Genomic DNA, 19,976 nt, shown 5'->3' on the forward strand with positions numbered 1-19,976 from the left:
CATGATTTAGAATTCTGTATAAATGGTATCATATAATATGTACTCTTCTGAGATGTGCCTTAAGTAAGGCACGAAAAGCACAAACCACGAATACCATGTTTATCCTCTTATTTTCCAGATAACCTTTACTGTAACCACTTTAGTGGTTTCCCCTACATTAATTTTAGGGAAAACAAGCCCTTTTGAACTTCTTTGGAACACAGTAAATTTCACACAGTGAGTGAAATGATATTTTATAAAGCCTCTACACATAGGCATTACCTTAAATACTAACATGAACACTATTCATAAAGTATGTAAAAAGAAAGTTTGGGTCAAGGAAAACGAAAAATTTTGAGGTTTTTCCCCTTTAATCCTTTCAAAATATTTTACATCACAGACCAAGAGCCCAAAATGACATCCAGCTCTACGGAAACGCTTCCAGTGCTGGCGACAGAGCCTTCTGAAAGCCGTTACCCTGAAAATACATTCAGGATGTACACAGTATAATACTGGGTTAAGTGATTCCATTTTTTTTTCCTGACTTATGTTAAAGGCCACATTTCAATGAGCAAGTTTGTTCCATAAATAACTGAAATGAAAGTTCTGCATACTGTCACTGATAGACATTGATTGTATTTTCTTTTTTCTAACAGAAGTCCAGGCAGAAAGCAGAAGTGTTCCTTAGAATATGAATTTACCAGACTGAATGTTCCGTATTCTTCTCTGAGAAAATGAGTCACAAATCCTAGCAACGTTGTCTGGTCTCCCCAGGTCCAGCGGGCTTGGTTGAGGTAGGATGAGACAGGAAGATAGACGTAGGGCAGCAAACCAGCCGAGAAGTACAGGCTCAGCTCCAGCAAAGAGCCCAGGGAGAGTTCCTGCATCAGAGCAGACGCTGTGTAACAGTGTTTACTCTCGTGGAGTCACCCTGCAACTTCCAGAGCACGTCAAGGAAAACATCAACCGTGTTTACTCAGAGCTCATCTCTCAATTTATACTAAGTCACCACAGAATACCATGGTAAACCTTCTGATGGCCGTGGATTACTAGGAAATTGCAACAGCCTGAACTCCTTTGCATGGCAGGTGAAATCTAGTGAAGCAAATAATATTAGCCAAGACTCCTAAGGACCATGTTTATTGCATCTTTTACATTTAAAACCATGTCGTGACATGCAGCATTGCCGAGATAACCCATTTGGAAGTGATTGAGTTGTTCAGCTGATTTTGAATATGCCCCAAGTATTGTCCTACTACCAATTCATTTCATCATCTGCATCAGGAGTAGACTTTAACTATATACTGTATTATGATCATACATTGACAGTATGATTTTTTCTACAAGAGTTTTGGACATTTTGTGGAAATACTTGGCACAAATAAAGCTAGCTTTTAAATAACTTCCCAGCTCACCCAAATACTCTTTATTCCCACTTTACATATAGAATGGAGTACTAAAGGAAATTTGTTGTTCTATGTAACAATGTTGCCTATGAGAATATATTTCTCATCAGCACATTTCTAAAACAAAGGGTAATATTGACCAAGTCTTATAAAAGCACTCTGGTGTACTATCAGGAAGACTCAAATAGTGGTCACTTTAGTAATTGGGAAAGAGGGTCTCTTACAAATATCATCATTGGAAATTTCCAACGTTTCCTTTACAAGAGAGGGAAATGCATATGTGACAATGATTACAAGGACCAAGATTCATGTTCACCAGATGTAGGACAAGCAGCTGACTTACGTTTGCACTTTCATACACACACATATATACACACACATACATACATACACACTATATACATACATTAATATATGTACACACACACACATACTTTTTTAAAGCTTTCCAGATAGTTTGCAATTCTGGCTGCTCACGTAACCAAGTGACTCAGGACTCCTTCCTCCGCCTCAAGTCCAGTTGCCCTGTCAGGTGACGGGCAGACCCAACTTTCCCGCCTCTGCTACATAGCTAATGGGAACAAAAGGTCCTTTGAAGAGTCCCACTCCCCACAATCCCATCCCCCTCAGAAGCTGACCTCAGTACAGGGCCCACAGGCTCGGGCCAGCCCCCTGACTGGTCACTCAGAGTCCTGCATGTTTTACACACAGCATACAGGCTCTCCAGCAACTAACACAAACCCCTGGTTGTAGGGTCTTGCCAGAGGATGCACCTCTCTGACATCTGGATGTACCTTCTCTGATGTCAGAAGGCAGGTGGAGAGTGACACCATCAAGTTGCAACATAGGTCACTCCTTCCTTCACTCCTCCTCACAAAAAGGCCAACCAGCAACTGTCCATGGACAAAACACCACTGTGAAAAATACCAGAGTCCAGGCTAAGGCTGCAGCATGTCCCTGGAACACAGGGACCGAGGAGGACTGCATCAGAGGTGACTGCGTCACCCCTCCCAGGCCAGCACAGCGCTGCACCCCCGGGGCTACGGTTTTCCCTGTGGGAAAAACAGTCAGCTCCTCCAGCATTGCAGGATGCTTTCCAGGAAGCCCACTCTAGTCACGCCTCACAGGGACCACAGCTGGGCGCTCATGAGGCTCCAACACTGAGGATCAGACAGAGATGGAGAAAGGAAGCCGCTTACAAAGCAACCAGTGCTCAGATCTTGGGAAAATGCATTCCTGTTTGCCTGAGCAAAGACTCCAGCCAGCAGTTCTGCCCATCTGCATTCACCCTAAAAAATTCTGATTTAATTGATCTAGGGCATACCTTAACACAATAAAAGCCATATATGACAAGTCCACAGCTAACATCACACTCGATAATGAAAGGTTAAAAGCTTTTCCTCTAAGGTCAGAAAAAACACAAGGGTGTCCACTCTCACCACTCTTATTCAACATAGTACTGGAAGTCCTAGCCAGATCAATTAGGCAAGAAAAAAATAAAAGGCATCCAAATCAAAAAGGAAGGAGTAAAATGGTCTCTGTTTGCAGATAATAATATCTTATATACAGAAAATCCTAAAGACTCCATCAAAAAACTGTTAGAACTAATAAACGAATTCAGTATAGTTGCAAGATACAAAATCAACATGCAAAAATTAGCTGCATTTCTACAACTAACAATGAACTACCCAAAAGAAAATAAAGGAAGAAAATGATTCCATTTATAATAGCATCAAAAACAATATAACACTTAGGAATAAATTTAACCAAGGAAGTGAAAGATCTGTACACCAGAAACTGTAAGACACTGATAAAAGAAATTGAAGATGCAACTACATGGAAAGATATCCTATATTTACGGATTGGAAGAATTAATATTGTTAAAATGTCCATACTACCCAAAGCCATCTACTGATTCAATGCAATACCTATCAAGATTCTAATGGCATTTTTTTACAGAAATATTAAAAAGAATCCTAAAATTTTATGAAACCACAAAAGATCCCAAATAGCCAAAGCAATTCTGAGAAAGAAAAACAAAGCTGGAGGCATCACACTTCCTAATTTCAAATTATATTATAAAACAGTATGGTACTGGCATAAAAAAAGACACAAAGACCAAGGGAGCAGAATTGAGAGCCCAGAAATAAACCCACGCCTATACAGATAATCAGTGGGGCAAGGACAGTCTCTTCAATAAATGTTGTTGGGAAAACTGGATATTCACATGCAAAAGAATAAAGTGGATCCCTGTCTTATACAACTCAGCAAAACTGCATCGAAATGGATTACAGACTTAAGTGTAAGATCTGAAACCACAAAACTCCTAGAAGAAAATATAGGAAAAAAGCTCCTTGACTCTGGTCTTGGCAATGACACCAAAAGCACACGCTATAAAAGCAAAAATAAATAAGTGGGACTATATCAAAGTAAAAAGCTTGTGCATAGAAAAAGAAAGCATCAACAAAATGAAAAGGCAACATGTGGAATAGGAGAAAATATTTGCAAACCACATATCTGATAAGGGTTTAATATCCTAAATACATAAGGAACTCATCCAACTCAATAGCAAAACAACAACAAAACCACAAATAATATAACTGAAAAATGGAGAAGGGACCTGAATAGATATTTTTCCAAAGAAGATATTCAAATTGCCAACAGATACACGAAAAGGCGCTCAACATCACTAATCATCAAGGAAACGCAAGTCAAAACCATAATGAAGTATCATCTCACACCTATTATGATGGCTATTAATAAAAAGATAAGATATAACAAGTGCTGATGAGGATACGGGGGAAAGGAACCCTGGGGCACTGTTGGTGGGAATGTAAACTGGTGCAGCCACTTCCAAAAACACTATGGAGGTTCCTCAAAAAATTAAATACATAATTACCACATGATCCATCAATTCCACTTCTGGGTATATATCCCAAGGAAATGAAATCACTTTTCTGCATGCTCATGTTCATTCCCTCATTATTTGTAACAGCCAGGACATGAAGATAACCTCAGTGTCCATCAACGAATAAATGGATAAATAAAATGTAATATCTATATCTGTATCTATACACATACACATAGGAGTAGTTTTCAGCCATAAAAAGAAGGAAACCCTGCCATTTGTGACAACATGGATAGGTCTTGAGGGTATTATGCTAAGTGGAATAAATCAGAGATAGAAAGACAAATACTGTGTGATCTCACATGTGAAATCTAAAAAAACTGAACTCCTAGAAACAGAAAGTAATTGGTGGATGCCAGAGATGGGGTTTATGGGATGAGGGAAATGATGAAACTCGTCAAAGGGTACAAATTTCCAGTTATAAAACGAATAAGTTCTGGGGATATAATGTACAGCATAGTAAATATAGTTAACAATACTGTATTGCATATTTGAGAGATGCTATGAGACTAGATCTTAAAAGTTCTCAACACACATGCACACACACAATTTGTAACTGTGAGGTAATAAAGCTGTTGACTAACCTGATTGTAATCATGTTGCAATATACACATATATTAAATAACTACATTGTACACTTAAAACTTACATAATGTTATATGCCAATTATATTTCTACAAACCTGGAAACAATAAAAAGAAGCTTGATGACTGATATCAGGATGGCTAAGATGACTGATAGCAGGCTGCCAATGCATCTCTATCTAAGGATCCATCAATTCACAAGAAAAATATTTGGTCCTCTTGAAGTCTTTGCTGAACTCCATTTTTAATGTTCTATCTTTATGTATTAAGAGCTTATATAATAAAAGACCATATAGAGAGCTTTCTCTGTACTCTATAAGACCACCATGAAAGACAGCGCCCATTATGCTGTTTACATCCATTACATAAGGTCTGATATGACTGATTTAACAAAATTCAGTTCCAAGAAAAAGTTAATCTTTCCTGTCAATTATGTCTCCTTTTTATTTATATCACATAATAAGAATTTTATAATTTCATGTTACTCTTTTTGGTTTGTTGCCAAGAAGCTAAGAAAACATATTAAAGCATAGTAAATACAATTATCCAAAGCTTTGATATAATTATTTCCCTATTTCTATGTAATAATTTTATTATATGTGTTTTTCTAATATAATTCTGATGATACTGGGTATATGTGATAAATGATGAAATGATAAATGTGCCTGAGGTGTAATTAACGAACAAACAGTAAATTAAGTAATACTCCAGCACTGGCTTTGTCCATAGACTGTTTTAACCTCTGGGGAAGACGGACAGAACACAGCTTCTATCTTTCCAAGGACTTGTGTCTAACTGAGCTCTCTACCTTCTCTACCTACGTCTCCTACTGCCTAACAAAGTAATCTTCCTATATTGCTTTATGTCACCATTTAAATTCACAATCATTTTTCCTTTCACAAAAAAAACTAAAATAATCATTTTAATTCTAGGAAAATCTAAGAAAATATAACTGTTATTCACCAGAGATTTCATTATTTATTTCCCAGTAGCAGCGATGGTGTCTGTTTTATTGAGAGCTGAATCTCTAGCACCTAGAGCAGCATCTGGTACAGAGCAGGCCCTCAACAAACAGCTGGATGAATGAATGAACTATTATTAATACACTAGCCTTGGTCTTAGAAAGTATAATAAAACAATTAAGGCATTTTGCTATTGTTTTCAGTTCTTTTAGCCTATGTTCATCAAGGTGCTATTCAGAATCCCTAAAAAATTATGAAATAGGCCAGATGCCACTGCAATCAACACTGCATAATTTTTGTAAATCCTATTTTTTCAATGTTGTTAGGGCCTAAGGTAATTTATGCAAAATATAAAACTAAAATAAAATTAAAGCCCCATGATGCTTTGTTTGTCTAACTGAGCTCCCTACCTTCTTTTTACTTACATCTCTACTGCCTAACAAAGTATACTGGGCCCAAATGAAATATTATGAGTTTTCGTTTTTACAAAATTCAAAACCTACCTTCTCTTTTAAAAGTCGAAAGAGAATCCATGGTATTATGCACAAAACATAGAGTACTATTGTGTGCTGATTACATAAGCTAAGGCCACAGCAGAAGGCACCAATTTTTGCTATCTGAAAATAAATTTAAAAAAACAACAAGTTAAATATTCACCTAAAACTCTAAGTAAGCACAAGAGTAAAAAGTTATCCTTTATATTAAAACCAGGCATACCACAGGTCAGATTAAAAATCAGTCACTTAGACACAGTCATGTTTTAGCAGTCACTAATATTTATCACCATTATTTTTAAATATTTTTCATTCTTATCAAATCATTGCATTTTGACCTTAAATGACTGTCTTCAAATTAAATTTCAGAAAGCCCTGTATGAGGACTAGGTAAGTCCTAACAGTAACAGGATATCGTGTAATTCTTATTTGAGTAAAATCTGTAATTAAAATGCATCGATTCTTTGCTTTACTTTTTCTATTAAATTAAAATAAATATAATGTAACACTATTTATTTAGAACCTGTTTATCAATGGGTGGTATTTTTACTTTTTTTGAACATGCGTTAAGTTATGTTCATAATCAGAAAAAGTTTATTTTAAACAAACAGACAAAAACTCTAACAGCATCACAGGTCTGTTTTGGAAACCAGAGGCAAGCCACAGCGGTTTCTGGGTCTCTGCTCTCTAACGATACCACGCTGCCTACACTGAGATGATTTTGCACTTTCCAGTGTGTGGACTGTAAGCTCTTAGAAGACAGGCTTCCTTCATGTTTCAAATTATCTTGATGATAGCGTCTGCCTTAGAATTTATTGTCATCTCCTCTGAACTACTTAATTTTTACATTTGGTGCTCCCCTTTAAAAAAGTACAAACTTAATCTTTTTTTTTCCAATTAGGAAATAAGTCAACCTACCATAATGATATATAATTTAAAGTGGTCAGTCTAGAGCTTAGCATCTTAGGATCACACACACACACACACACGATGGTGGAATCAGCCAACAAGCCTATCTTTCCCAGAGGACTCAAAGGGGATTTCAAAACCCCCTCATTCTCCAAAAAACTTTTGAACTTCAAGGAAAAAAAAGATCCCATGTTTTATAAAGGCTCTCACTGTCCCCAGTAAAAGTCCTGAGACTATGTTCTCTGTCAATATGCCTAGATTACCTGGAAAGTAACCAGAACAGATAAACAGTATCTAAACCAAAGTTAAAAAGAAACGCAGCATCTATCTAAAAACTAAAACAAAAAGTGATTTCACCGTGATCAAAATAGGTTACCTTTGATCTTTCTTTTGCAGTCGCTGCCTCCTCGAAATGTACAGTTAGAGCCATAAGCAGCCCCACAAACAGATTGTTTAAGCTAAAAACCTCTGCTGCGATGGACCACTGCCACGTTAGACGAGAAAATGAAAACACCCCTGCAGCAAGGATTCCTCCCGCATGTGAGCCAGAAAGCCTGCAAATACAGATAACATGAAATCTTCTTTCCCAACAAAAAGAACCGACTTTATTTTCCTTTCTATAAACTGTAGAGGCAGAAATTATGACGGTCACCCAGCACTATCCCAACACACTACACGGTTAATACAGTCCTCCATGTAATAATATTTTTCAACAGATTTTAATTAGGAAGTCCATATATTAACCTACTAACAAACAAATGAATAGACCTGCTTGGTGTCCTGTGGATAAAACAGGTTTAGTTCTCAGATGTAACCTCTAGGGTTCAAGCCAGCTCAGAAAGCCTGAAGAGATAGTAGCTAGAGAGATAACAAACCTGTGTCATTGTTCTTGCTATATCCACAAACATGACGGTCTGGTTAAGACTGAAATATGTTTAATTGTAAAAATTAACTAAATGGCAAAATATCTATTCAGGAACTCTCATCCTCACTTCCTGGGAATGTCTGGATCTAGGTACTTTCTATCTCATCTCCCAAAATATGGCCAAGTAAGTCTTGGTAACAATATTTGGTGACTTTAAGATCTTGTTAGCTAACTTCTTAGTTTCTGATTATTTCTTCTTTATGCAGAGTTGAAGTTAAAATGATGTATTTTTTAAAGCGAGGAATGGGGATGGGAATTTTAATAAGACACAAAAAGTCAAACGCTACACTTGGAAACAAATTTCTCATCCCCCCCCCCCCCACACACACAAATGGCAACAAGAGCCACACATTCCAAATCAGTCAGGAATCCGGATCTCAATTCAGAGGTGTGCTTTGAGACTGGTAATATGGTTGAATATACTACCACATATCTAAACAAAACCTATTTCACTATAAATCTAAAGCTATGAAAATTAAAGCTATTACAAATATTTGTCTAACAAGTGTTATGAAATTCAGCAAGCATTACTGTAATAATTATAACATTACATGGCCCCACATAATTACTTTTTAACTGCATTGTTTTGTATAAAAAGTTATGGAGTAATTCTACGGTTCTCAATCAACCACTATAGGAAAAAAAGTTACAATAAAAATGTTATTATCGCCGGGCCGGGTGTGGCTCAGCGGTTGAGTGTCGACCTGGGATCCAGGTGACCGGGGTTCGATTCCTGGTCAGGGCACATGCCCGGGTTGCGGGCTTGATCAATGACTCTCTCATCATTGATGTTTCTATCTCTCTCTCTTTCTCCCTCTCCTTTCCTCTCCCTGAAATCAATAAAGATATATTAAAAAAAAAAAAAGTTATTATCACCAGATCTGTTTTTCTTAGTTTCTTTTTGTAATTTTTTTTCTTTCCTTTATAAAATCATCAGTTTCTTCTTTCATCAGAGTCCCCCATTCTCCCAGTTATCCTATCCAACCCACTAAAGCCATTTCTTCCTTCCAAATTCTTCAATTTGTATTCCTACGGCCCTTGACTCAGTTATTCAAATAGTTTCTAACTTGTCTTGTTTTCCGATCTATTCTGCCATATAACATCAGATTAAACATCCTAAACATACTCTTTATGACTACCTAGCCCCCAAACGTAGGGGCTCTTCACCGCCTATAGGATAAGTTTTAAGTGAGTCAGCCTCAAGCCCAGGCTCCCAATAAACAGAACCCCACTCACCTAGCCACCAATTACTAACATTATTTTCTCCACCAACTAGTCAGGCTTCTCAAAATTCCCCAGTAAAACATGCCTATTCCCAGCATCACACCTTTGCTCATCCTATACCCCGCGAACTGAATGTCCTCCCTGCTCCTTTTTATTTATTCAAACTCTACCCTTTTCTCAAATGTCTCTTCAATCCCCAGGTTTCTAGCCCATCCCTGAACACCTGTAGCATTTCATTGTCTGTGACTAAGATTTTGACACTGTTTTTGAAATGTGGACTGGAGTTAAACCTCACTTATATTGGAAGTACCTAGCCCCACGCACAGAAAGGAAACTCAGTGAAATGAGAGAACGAACTAATTTTAAAGTATTAGTGACATTTTAAAAGGAACTTCTATGACTCATCTGTCAATATTACTTCGGAAAGTCAGCATGAGATACAGGGTTCCTTCCTCTACTGAAACATCAATTAGCATCTTGGGAGAAATGGCTGTGTGTTCGGGGCTGGGGTAGCTCAAGCACAAAATGAATCTGAAACACCTTGAGCCAGAAAGTAAGGAAGTGCCCAGACAGGCACGACAGAAGGACACAGGAGCCAGCGTAAGGGGGCTCTCGCTGGCCATATCGGGGATAATTTGAGCATCAAAATAATTATAGCAATAGATTATAACCCAATGAATAAATAAGAATCTGTGAATGTGTAGTGATATAAATAAATGGGGGAGAAGGGAAAGTCCATAGAATGCCAACTAATAACTGTATAAAAATGATGGAATTAGAAATCACCATTTGACAACTATAATAATCATCATCAATGGATACTAAACTAGTGGGTGCAGCTTTGCAGTAACAGTTGCATAGTCTAAAGGCATCTCCCTACACATAAATTAATTACAAAGGGAATTAACTTTACAGTGGTGGAAACCATCTTATCCACATGATCAAGGTCAACAGCTCAGTAATGGGACAAACGCACACAGTATATCTATGATGCTCCTACCAAAAATGCATTACCTGAGTCTAAACATGAGGGAACAAACTCAAATTGAAGGACATTCTACAAAATAACTGGCTTGTATGTATCAAAAAATTTCAAGGTCTTAAAAGACCAAAAACGCCATGAGGAACTGTTCCAGTCTAAAGAGAATAAAGGGATGTGGCAGTGGAATAAAAGGCATGACCTGGGACTTGCTTCTGCTATAAAGCACACTGTTGGGACAATTGGCAAAATCGGAATCAAGTCTATAGATTAGGCAATAATGTTGTATCAAGGATAATTCCCTGATTTTGAGAACTGCACTGTGGATACATAAAAAAAAAAAAAGTTCTGGCTTTTAAGAACCATACCCTGAAGTAGTTAAAGGTTAAAAACAAAACAAAACGATACAAACAGAATCAGGGACAAAGTAAAATGGTAAAATATTAACATCTGGGGAACCTGGGTGAAGGTTATACAAAGACTGGGCTATTCCTGCCCCTTCTTTATAAGTCTGATATTATGTCAAAATAAAAAGCTGAAAAAATAACTCAACAAATTCCTTAGATAATTTGCTAACATTTACTGAGTTTTCTTGCCTGCCATGTGCCAGGTATTGTTCTAAGTGCTTACCTTATATAAATTTAATTTTTTACCATAATCTTATACATAGCTGCTATTTATCTCTTTTCAAAGGAAGAAACTGAGACCCAGAGAGGCAAAGTGATTTTTTCCAAGGTCCTATGGCAATTAAGTGGAAGAGCCAGTATTCAAACTGTTAGTCTAGCTATTTAGTGCCATTACATTGTGGGGTAAAAGGTGGTTATTTCAGTTTTAATGTAAAATAATTTATTTTACATTAATGATATAATGTACTTTTATTTGGTTAACTACGTACCCCCTGGATGAAGAATAGACTAGAATAGAAGTTTCATCAATCATTAGAATTGTGTTTATTTCTCTTTTATCAAAACAACACACTATCAGCTTGAATTGTGTTCAGCATCTCTCAAGACTGGTCTTAGCCCCCCCCCCCCATCCCCTATGAAAGGGAAATTAGTCAAAATTCAAATCCATCAGTTAATTAAAGAGAACTGAAAAGAGATGACAGTCCTAATACGTTTGAATCCTCAGGAAGAAAACTCAACTCATTAATCTACAATGATTTCTAACACGTTATTACGCTCAGGAAGACATCCTAAAGTGTCTGAATTGTTGACATAATTATTGGAATCAACTGCCTTTTCAAATATTTCATAAGGTTTTAAAAATTGAAGAGAGTAATGTAAAATAATCAACTTCAGTGATCACCTTAGACTGTTACAGTTAGTTACACACATTAGCATTTTATGGAAGACTAATCCTACATCAGCAAGGTCTACAATACGAATCTCGACCACCCTCCACGCCAAGGTCAGGATGGTTTTGCAAAGAATAATCCATAGATTCTTAACACCCAATTTTCCTTGGTATCAGAGAAATGATTTGTTAGACTGCTGAGTAAGGTTAGAGAAGAGCTGTAACTAATTATAAAACTAGTAATGGAAATCAAACCCATGATCCTGATCTTTTTAGCAACTCAAAAGAGCTTGCTTAGAAATCAAACTAAGTCTTACAGGAATTTGAGTTGTTGTCCTAATATAAAAACCAAAGGGTAATCTTTTGTTTTGTTTTTAACTTTTCTGCTCAACATCTAACATCCCTTTCTATGCTTGAGGGATACCCAGCTTATGAGGCACAGCCGTCTCCTATTATGCATGCCAGAAATACAAAATACTTTTCCAGCCTCCCTTGCAGCTAGAGCGTGGGTGTATGACCTGGGCTCTGCCTATCAGAAGCACCCACTCCATTCCTTGAATTGGAAACTGCTGAGGCAAAGCAGCAGGAATGGGGACGGAATACATTCAGACATGGCTGGTGGCATTTCTACAGCATTTCTAGAGAAAACAATGGCAGCACTTTCGGGGGCAATGTTCAGAATCCAGGTCAGTTGGTAATATAAGCTGGGGTGTCCGGTGCTCAGAGACGACAGCCAGTGGTGGTTTCACTGGAACATACCTGCTTAGGATTCTGGATGCTTCAGGATAAGAGCCTGGTAATCCAGCCCTCCTTGAAATTCCCTAGGGTCTCCAACAACTTCCTTTTCTTTCTTTTCTTTTTTTCAATTTTAGAATTGAATGTTTCCTTTTGTAAAAATCAGTTTTATTGAGGTAATTCATATGCTATATAACTCATCCACTTAAAGTGTACACTCAAAGGTTTTTTAGTAAATTTTATAAATCAAACTGTGAATGTCCCGTAAAATGCATATATTTGAACACACTGCCTTTAAAAGTTTGCTTTATGCTAAGATCCAGAAGCTGTCAACATTTACTGACCATGTACACGTACAGACTAGTGGATTAGGAAAAGTAGAGATACTTGCTCATTCCATTCTTGGTCAGGGCATGTGCCCAGGTTTGGGGCTACATCCACAGTAGGGGACATGCAGGAGGCAGCCAATGGATGTTTCACTCTCACATTGATGTTTCTCTCTCTCTCCCTCTCTCTCTAAAAATTATTTTTTAAGAAATCTTTTTTTAAAAAAAAGACATAATCAGAAACACCATTGTGTTTTCACTTGGCAATCCAGGAGTCCTACTCTCAATTTTCATTTTATTGTTTTAAATAAATATGCTTAATAATTTTTTTTAAAGCAACCAAGAAACCAATGTTTATTTATTTACATTTAGTGTGTACAGCGGCATCTTAAAATTAAAAGGCACACATTTTTCTACTGAAATTGATAAAACTACTTCAACGAAATGTAGAGAAAAAGAAGAAAAATTCAAATGAGATTGTGAATAAAATGAAGTCTTTTCACTAGAACTCGCCACTAAATTGCCAAGTAGTTTAAACTATTTTCCATGTTCACTTAAGAACACCTTATAATAAACTAGATATAAGATGAGAAAAAATGTTTTCTATTCTCAATCTAATTCTCATAGAGCCTCATAGAAGGTACAACGAGACATTTCTTCAAATGAAATAAATAAATAAATAATATATATATCTCTTTACTGATTTCAGAGAGAGGAAGGGAGGGAGAGAGAGAGAAACATCAATGATAAGAGTCACTGATTGGCTGCCTCCGGCACGCCCCACACTGGGGATCAAGCCCGCAACCCGGGCATGTGTCCTGACCCAGACTCAAACCGCTATCTCCTGGATCCTAGGTCAGTGCTCAACCCTGAGCCACACCAACCCGGTGAAATACACATTTTTGGAATCTAACCTAGCTTATAGAGATAACATCTAATGGGTCTATATGGAGATCACACTTCAAACACCACCACTTTGATTACTTTAATAACACAACTACTGCAAAAGATAGTCACACGTGAAGACTAACAATCAAAATCAAATTTTCCACATTGCAGACATATGCTCAGTTTTCAAGGTCTCACACCAACAGTAAATTCGTGGTATGGATGACTCAAAATTTCAAATAATCCAAAATTTCCTGAAGCACCTTTCATATAAATATCTTCTGTTACTTTTTAAATTTTATTACATATTTATTTTTAAAATACATTTTGTAGTATATTTGCAGTAAATACATCTACCTAATTGCTTTATACTTGGGTTGGCACTAAAATCATGTAGTTCACATTCTGGGACAGCAAGGGGTTAGTCAAGGAAGAAAGATACACCAAGAGTACAATAGCTAATATGGGAAGGGTAATCATTTAAAATGTCACCCAGATAATGCACATGGCAGAGATTCCCCACCGGGGAGGGGGGGCAGGGGTGGAGGTGGCGTAAGGAATAAGTGATGCTATTAAGAGCATCCTAACAAATGTGAAGCTCAGAATTCTACGGTTAAAACATATCTGCCTTCTCTTCAGTCCACAAAATCCGTGAAACCTAGATAAGATTCCTTATAAAGTTACTGATTGTGCAATAGTTTTCTCCCTGATGGAATACTATTCATCTGTTGACACAGTGGATAAATCAGGAGGTTACAATTTACACCACTGACACAGGTTTGCTATTGATGATAAGGTATCTTTTTCTTTCCACTACACGGTATTTGATTTTCATGTGTAGTCACATGTTTGTCTAACCCTCCATCAAAAGGCAAATAACAGAAACCTGAAATTCTTTCAGAACACACATTTGACGTGCTTCATAAAATCCATGAATGTATTTGTCTTTGGTGTTACTTGCATGCAAAGAACCCAACACGGAGAGTACATTAGCCTCCTCCTACTTGGAAAACTCCTTGAAGTAAGTGCAGTGAGTAGAAAGGCCATGAGGCGGCATCTGGGCACTATTGTAAAGAAATTACTCCTCTGGTCAGCTCATACTGACGACTGAAAAAACGCAGTGAGTTCCAGTGCGGTAAAGCAAGATACAATTAATAGCAAACCTCCCACCTCCATCCTCTGAAGTTCTTCTTTCTGGGTCTTGTTCATGCAAACTATATAACCGTTACCTTCGGGCTCACTTGCATAATCAACGCCCATCTGTTTACCTCTCAGTGTACCTGAAGAATGTCAAACTGGGAAGCTAAGCTGCTGAAAAGAAAGGAGCACTGCTGAACTGTTCTCTTTCCGTGGCAGTTAACTCAACACTCAACAAACAGGTACTGAGCATCTGATACGCACCAGGTACTCTGCAGGCAAATCATAGTCAGTGGCCATTTAGAGAGCAGTAGAATCTAAATTTTTTCTTTTCGTTTTCAAGTTTAGATCTAATGAACATATGTCAATAATTCAGGACATGGTATATTAAAGTTGTATCTATCTCTGAAGCCACCACCATTGCACGTAGAAAATGTAAAACATTTCCATCTCCAATATTTTATAAAAATTTACTTTCACTCCAGATAAAATCCTACTAAGGTTTGTTCTAGTTCATGAGATTCAATCAAAAGGAACAGAACTGTTCTGCCCTGAACTTTCAGCTACATGAGCATCAGTCACCAGTGCACTCAGAGATAAAGTACAAAGTATTATTCCTGATTTTAAACCACTGAATAAAATTGGGGGTAAAAATTTGAAAGCTTTCAAAAAAAGGGGGAAAAAAGCACCACTGAAATGGAGGAATAAGATTAAGAATAGCTTCCATAAATAAAATGTAAGCACACGACTTCCACTACAAGTAAGATTTATGCGTTAATAAATGAGAAAGCCATTCACAGTTTAGAACAACTCATTTTATTATATCCCATCAACTTATACCTGAATACCTAAAGGAAAAACACTGGAGTGGGCTTTATAGAAATCATCATCATTTACTCTACATTTTACTAAGTTTTCATGGTATGCCAAATAGCCTGCACAACGGGAGGCATTATCTTCTTAAGCACAGCCTAGTTTAAAATAACTCCCAAATTACAGATTTTCGTCAATATTGTCTAAAACGTTTAAAAACACACAAGACCTCAATATTAGCTTGTTACTCAATTTGGATAGTGTATTTTGTATTCAGCAGCAAAATCAAAATTGGTTGAAAGTATATTCCAGCATAACTTTTAAAATGTTAAGATCCTAAAGGTACATGAAGTAAACCTAAAAAATTGAAATAACAAAAATCAACAAAATGAGGGTATTAAACTACTTTCATTAGCAACACTAACCAACTTAATAAACAATAGAAAATTAGTATTACGTAGTCTTGCTATGCAAAGTTATGAAGTCTATCTTAATATTTCAAATCATTAAGCCTGTTTTCTACTTCTATGGCTTTGAAAAGCAGCAAATCTATAGAAGTTATGATCTACAGTTTTATTTGTAGTTTTAAGAAATATATGCATTTATTATTATAGCTATAATGACTGATGACCAGCTCCAGTGGCAAAATCTCGGCAGGAAACAGATTTAGCAATTTAAATGTTTTATAAGTTTTTGTAATTGAGGAAACTTTTCATAATCTGACATTTGTTAAAACCACTTATTAGAAATTATGCAGCACAGTAGCTGTGGAAATATGAGCTAGCTTCACAATTATAAAGTCAGCCTATGTAGCCCTTTCCTATTGTATATAGTGGCATAAACCCCACGGCGGCCTATCAGCTAACTGGCAGGCAGGGGGCTGCTCTATTCAAAGTGAGAGATACAAGCTGCAGGGCAAAAACCTGGCAGCTCCCATCTGACCCCACAATCCCCTACTGGTGACAGCTCCAAGCTCCATGGCAAATTAGGCCTTCTCATATTACAATTGGAGAAGACAGATTCCATTAGCAGTATCTGAAATTGAGTGGAGAGCTGCACTGTTATCAGACTTGACTCATAAGCACTGCTATTAATCAGAGCTATGATAGCATTTATATATTTCAAGCTATCTGCTGCCGCTGTGATATTCTGCTACAAAGGGTTGATGGGACTTAGGAAATTGAACAATAGAGCTTTCTGGGAAAAGCAGAGTAAATCAAGAAAGTCTATGACTTCCGCACATTCTGAAGGGATTGTGGTTTACATAAATTTTCTCCCAATTGGAGATTGAGCTCTTCCTCATCTTACACATGGGATTTAGTTGTCACTCAATGGTAACAGCTGTGAAAAGGTGAAGCGGCCCACCGCTCAGAATATTGCCTTCGCTTTTAAAGCAATTAACCCATGAACAGGAGGATACCTGGTGATATCAAAGGGATTAGGCCAGGCACTGCATTATTAACATTTCCTTGAACTAATTCTAACTCTGACTAGCTGTCAGAAAAGACTCTACAGTCTTAAAAAAGAGTTTTTGCCCTGCTTTTTTCCCTTCAAAATGAAGTGCTGCTATTTGAGCCTAATATGTCCCCCACTTATAAGAAAATGCAAATGAACCAAGCTCTTAATATGCTTAACCAGTCTGAGTCAATGCAATTTTAATACAACTGTGAGAGAAATATATGATCAATTAACCAGGGACCAAGACAGATAGTCTCCTGAATGGAAATTAATGCTCCAGTACTTTCCATTCTTCTTCAACTACAAACACTTGGTGACTCTTTGTTGCTTATGCATAGTTACCTCTGAAATTAGGCAGAGCTTCGTATTATCCTCTATGGCAATAATCTAAAATACTCTCTGAGTTGGAAAATCCAAATGTCCCTTAAGCAGGAGATTCCATATTCTCTGAGGTGTGGCATTTTCCTATTCTTTACTGAATGGAATCTTAGCTGGAGCTATAACAATAGCAGGCACAGTGCTCAGAGTCAAGTGTTCCTTTTCCAAAAGCTTAATCAAATTAACTTTTAGCAGCAGCATACTGTTTAGAAATATATAACAAAAAATTAAATACCCCATAAATAAAATGCTGGCACAAAACAATCTGCCAGAAGATATTTAAATATTACTGAAGCTGCTTGTAGGGTCTTTGTAGTAAACAGGCACAGTTTCAATATACCTTTAATTACTATTAATATTCATATATCCTAGGTAACCTGCTTGACATTCAGAGATCTGATTACTTACTGTACAATGTTAATGGTCTTAGAAAGTTTGTTCATGCAAGTTTCCTGAAACAGTGCCTTTTAGAAAAAAATATCTGAAAAGCTGCTTCTTTAATGGTTAGTGACTGCCTTTAAAATAAGAATTATGATTATAAAAACTAAAACAAGTTTACTTTCGATTCACAGGGGTGCTCAACAAATACTGCTGAATGAATCCTTTATAGTTCCATTTAGCCCCTAATAGTTTGAAAAGGATATGCTGACTCTCAAGCCTGTTGAAACTATATTCTCTGCCTTGTAACAACCAAAATAAATGATACAAGATATGCCCTCGCCTGAGGTCATAGACAGTTTAAATCTTTCCTGAGTAGAAAGCTGTTATACAATGCCATCAACTCCATCCTCTTTTATTGACACCAGAACATGCGAAACGTAAGCACACTGATATTTAACGATAGTGATTTCAGTACCCTTCCTTATTCAGTATACAGGACCTAGTTCGATGTTTTATAAGTTAGCATTGCCTTGTGCTTGAGTTTCTAAGTGGTGATCATAGTAGCAATTTACATTATAACTTTTTTTATTTTAGATGAATGGGATTTGTGCATTTTAAGTCTAACACTTTAAATATCATACTATCAAACTCAAAAAGCATTTACTTTAATGGCCTTAAAAGAGAAAATCCCAGTTCCTATAAAACATTAACTGTATTACAGTCTTAAATGCACACATGTACACTTAATAAAATGAATAATATTTCATATAAATTAAATGCACTAGATTAAACTCCCTTAACATAATGCATGCTTAAAAATACCCCTGAAAGGGACAATACATTAATAAATACATACAGAAGCAACTGGCATAATCTTACTATTTTTAATTCAATACACTGCAGTGATACAGATAACTTTCAATGTGCTGTTTTACTCATATGCTTTCTACATTAGGGCAGAGCAAATATATAAATGAGTTCTTGCCAACCATTAGAAAAGACTGACAAAAATGCAGTGTTAATGACATCTTACTGCCTTTAAAAGCAAGAGAAAGATGTAAGAAAGGCAAAAATTACATAGTAATTGGAAGCGACAAATAAATTGTTCTTTCAATCTAAGTCATGTTTACTGAAAAAAAATGGAGCTTTTTATATCAACACATTTAAACAGAAATTTGCTTTTGAAATACAATCTTTGTTTAAAAGGTACAGAAGGTCTTTATATCCACCCCAAGAGCTAAATATAGTGAATACTATGTGAACAATTACCTGAAAAAAAAAAACACTAAACCTGTTAAAAGAATTAATTTACTGCACACCAGTCAGCATTAATCCCACATGTACAGTAATGTTCTCTTAAGTGATGGGGGAAAGAAAGAATAAAACAGCTTCCTGGATCAAAACCCTTCAATATTCAACAACAAAACAGAATCATGATTTGGTGTGTAAATGAATAAAGTAGTGAAATGTCTCCTAAACGAATTCTCCTGAAGGAGTCAACCTGTAAAGGAATACATTTACTGTATGCTGGGACTGGAAAAAAGCTGTCACTGTAATGGCTGTACAGAAACTGTGTCCTGCTGTTGGGTTTATATTCACAGAAGAAAGGTTTTAAAGGTTAAGTTCAGGTCATACAACAAATGAAATTGTAACAAGCCAGCTGACATTGTATAATGTCTTCTTCCACTCAATCAATAGGCTACTGTTAGTCCTATTACCATAGAGATGGTTTGCTCTTTCCTGAAGGGTGTCTATTGTTTGACAAAACAGATTTGCCACTTGAACTAGGTTGTTCCCAAAGGACGTGTACCTTGTCAATTATTTGTATTCAAAATAATGAAGTATTTTTGTATTAAAATGTATGTACGAGATAATACTGTTAGATCCCTTTGCTGAAAGAAAGTAACTTTTCCAAAGTACTATATTACTAAAACAAATCAAATATCCGGTTTAGTCATATTAAGAGTTTTTGATTTAAAACACATATCAGCAAGTATATAAATTTATCATTAGGACTGCATAGTAAAAACAAACAACACAGGGGGTTACAGGCAAGTGGTTAATCTAAAACCCATTATACTTAAGCATAATAATTAATAAAAGTTATTTTAAAATATAGAAAACTCAAAGGGAAATTACTCCCCAAAGGTATTTGGATTCTATAAAGATTTTTATATATGATTTTTACTGTGGT

At 36.5% G+C, this 19,976-nt stretch overlaps 1 protein-coding gene across 6 annotated transcripts in view; it reads right to left on the reverse strand.

The window, feature by feature from the left end:
* The window catches only part of TMEM260 (transmembrane protein 260), a 56,538-nt gene that overhangs the window by 28,670 nt on the left and 7,892 nt on the right, over nt 1-19,976 (reverse strand). For 5 of the 6 annotated variants that reach the window (XM_016198171.2, XM_016198170.2, XM_016198168.2 and 2 more), the window contains exons 4-6: nt 7,619-7,796; nt 6,343-6,456; nt 681-860 (exon numbers count right to left, since the gene is read on the reverse strand). In XM_016198171.2, the coding sequence (XP_016053657.2) occupies nt 681-860; nt 6,343-6,456; nt 7,619-7,796 (472 nt within the window). The remainder of the gene's footprint in view (nt 1-680; nt 861-6,342; nt 6,457-7,618; nt 7,797-19,976) is intronic. The other variant, XM_016198169.2, reaches the window with a different exon arrangement.

Source organism: Miniopterus natalensis, chromosome 1, assembly GCF_054644295.1.
Source record: "Miniopterus natalensis isolate mMinNat1 chromosome 1, mMinNat1.hap1, whole genome shotgun sequence".
NCBI classification, from domain to species: Eukaryota; Metazoa; Chordata; class Mammalia; order Chiroptera; family Miniopteridae; genus Miniopterus; species Miniopterus natalensis.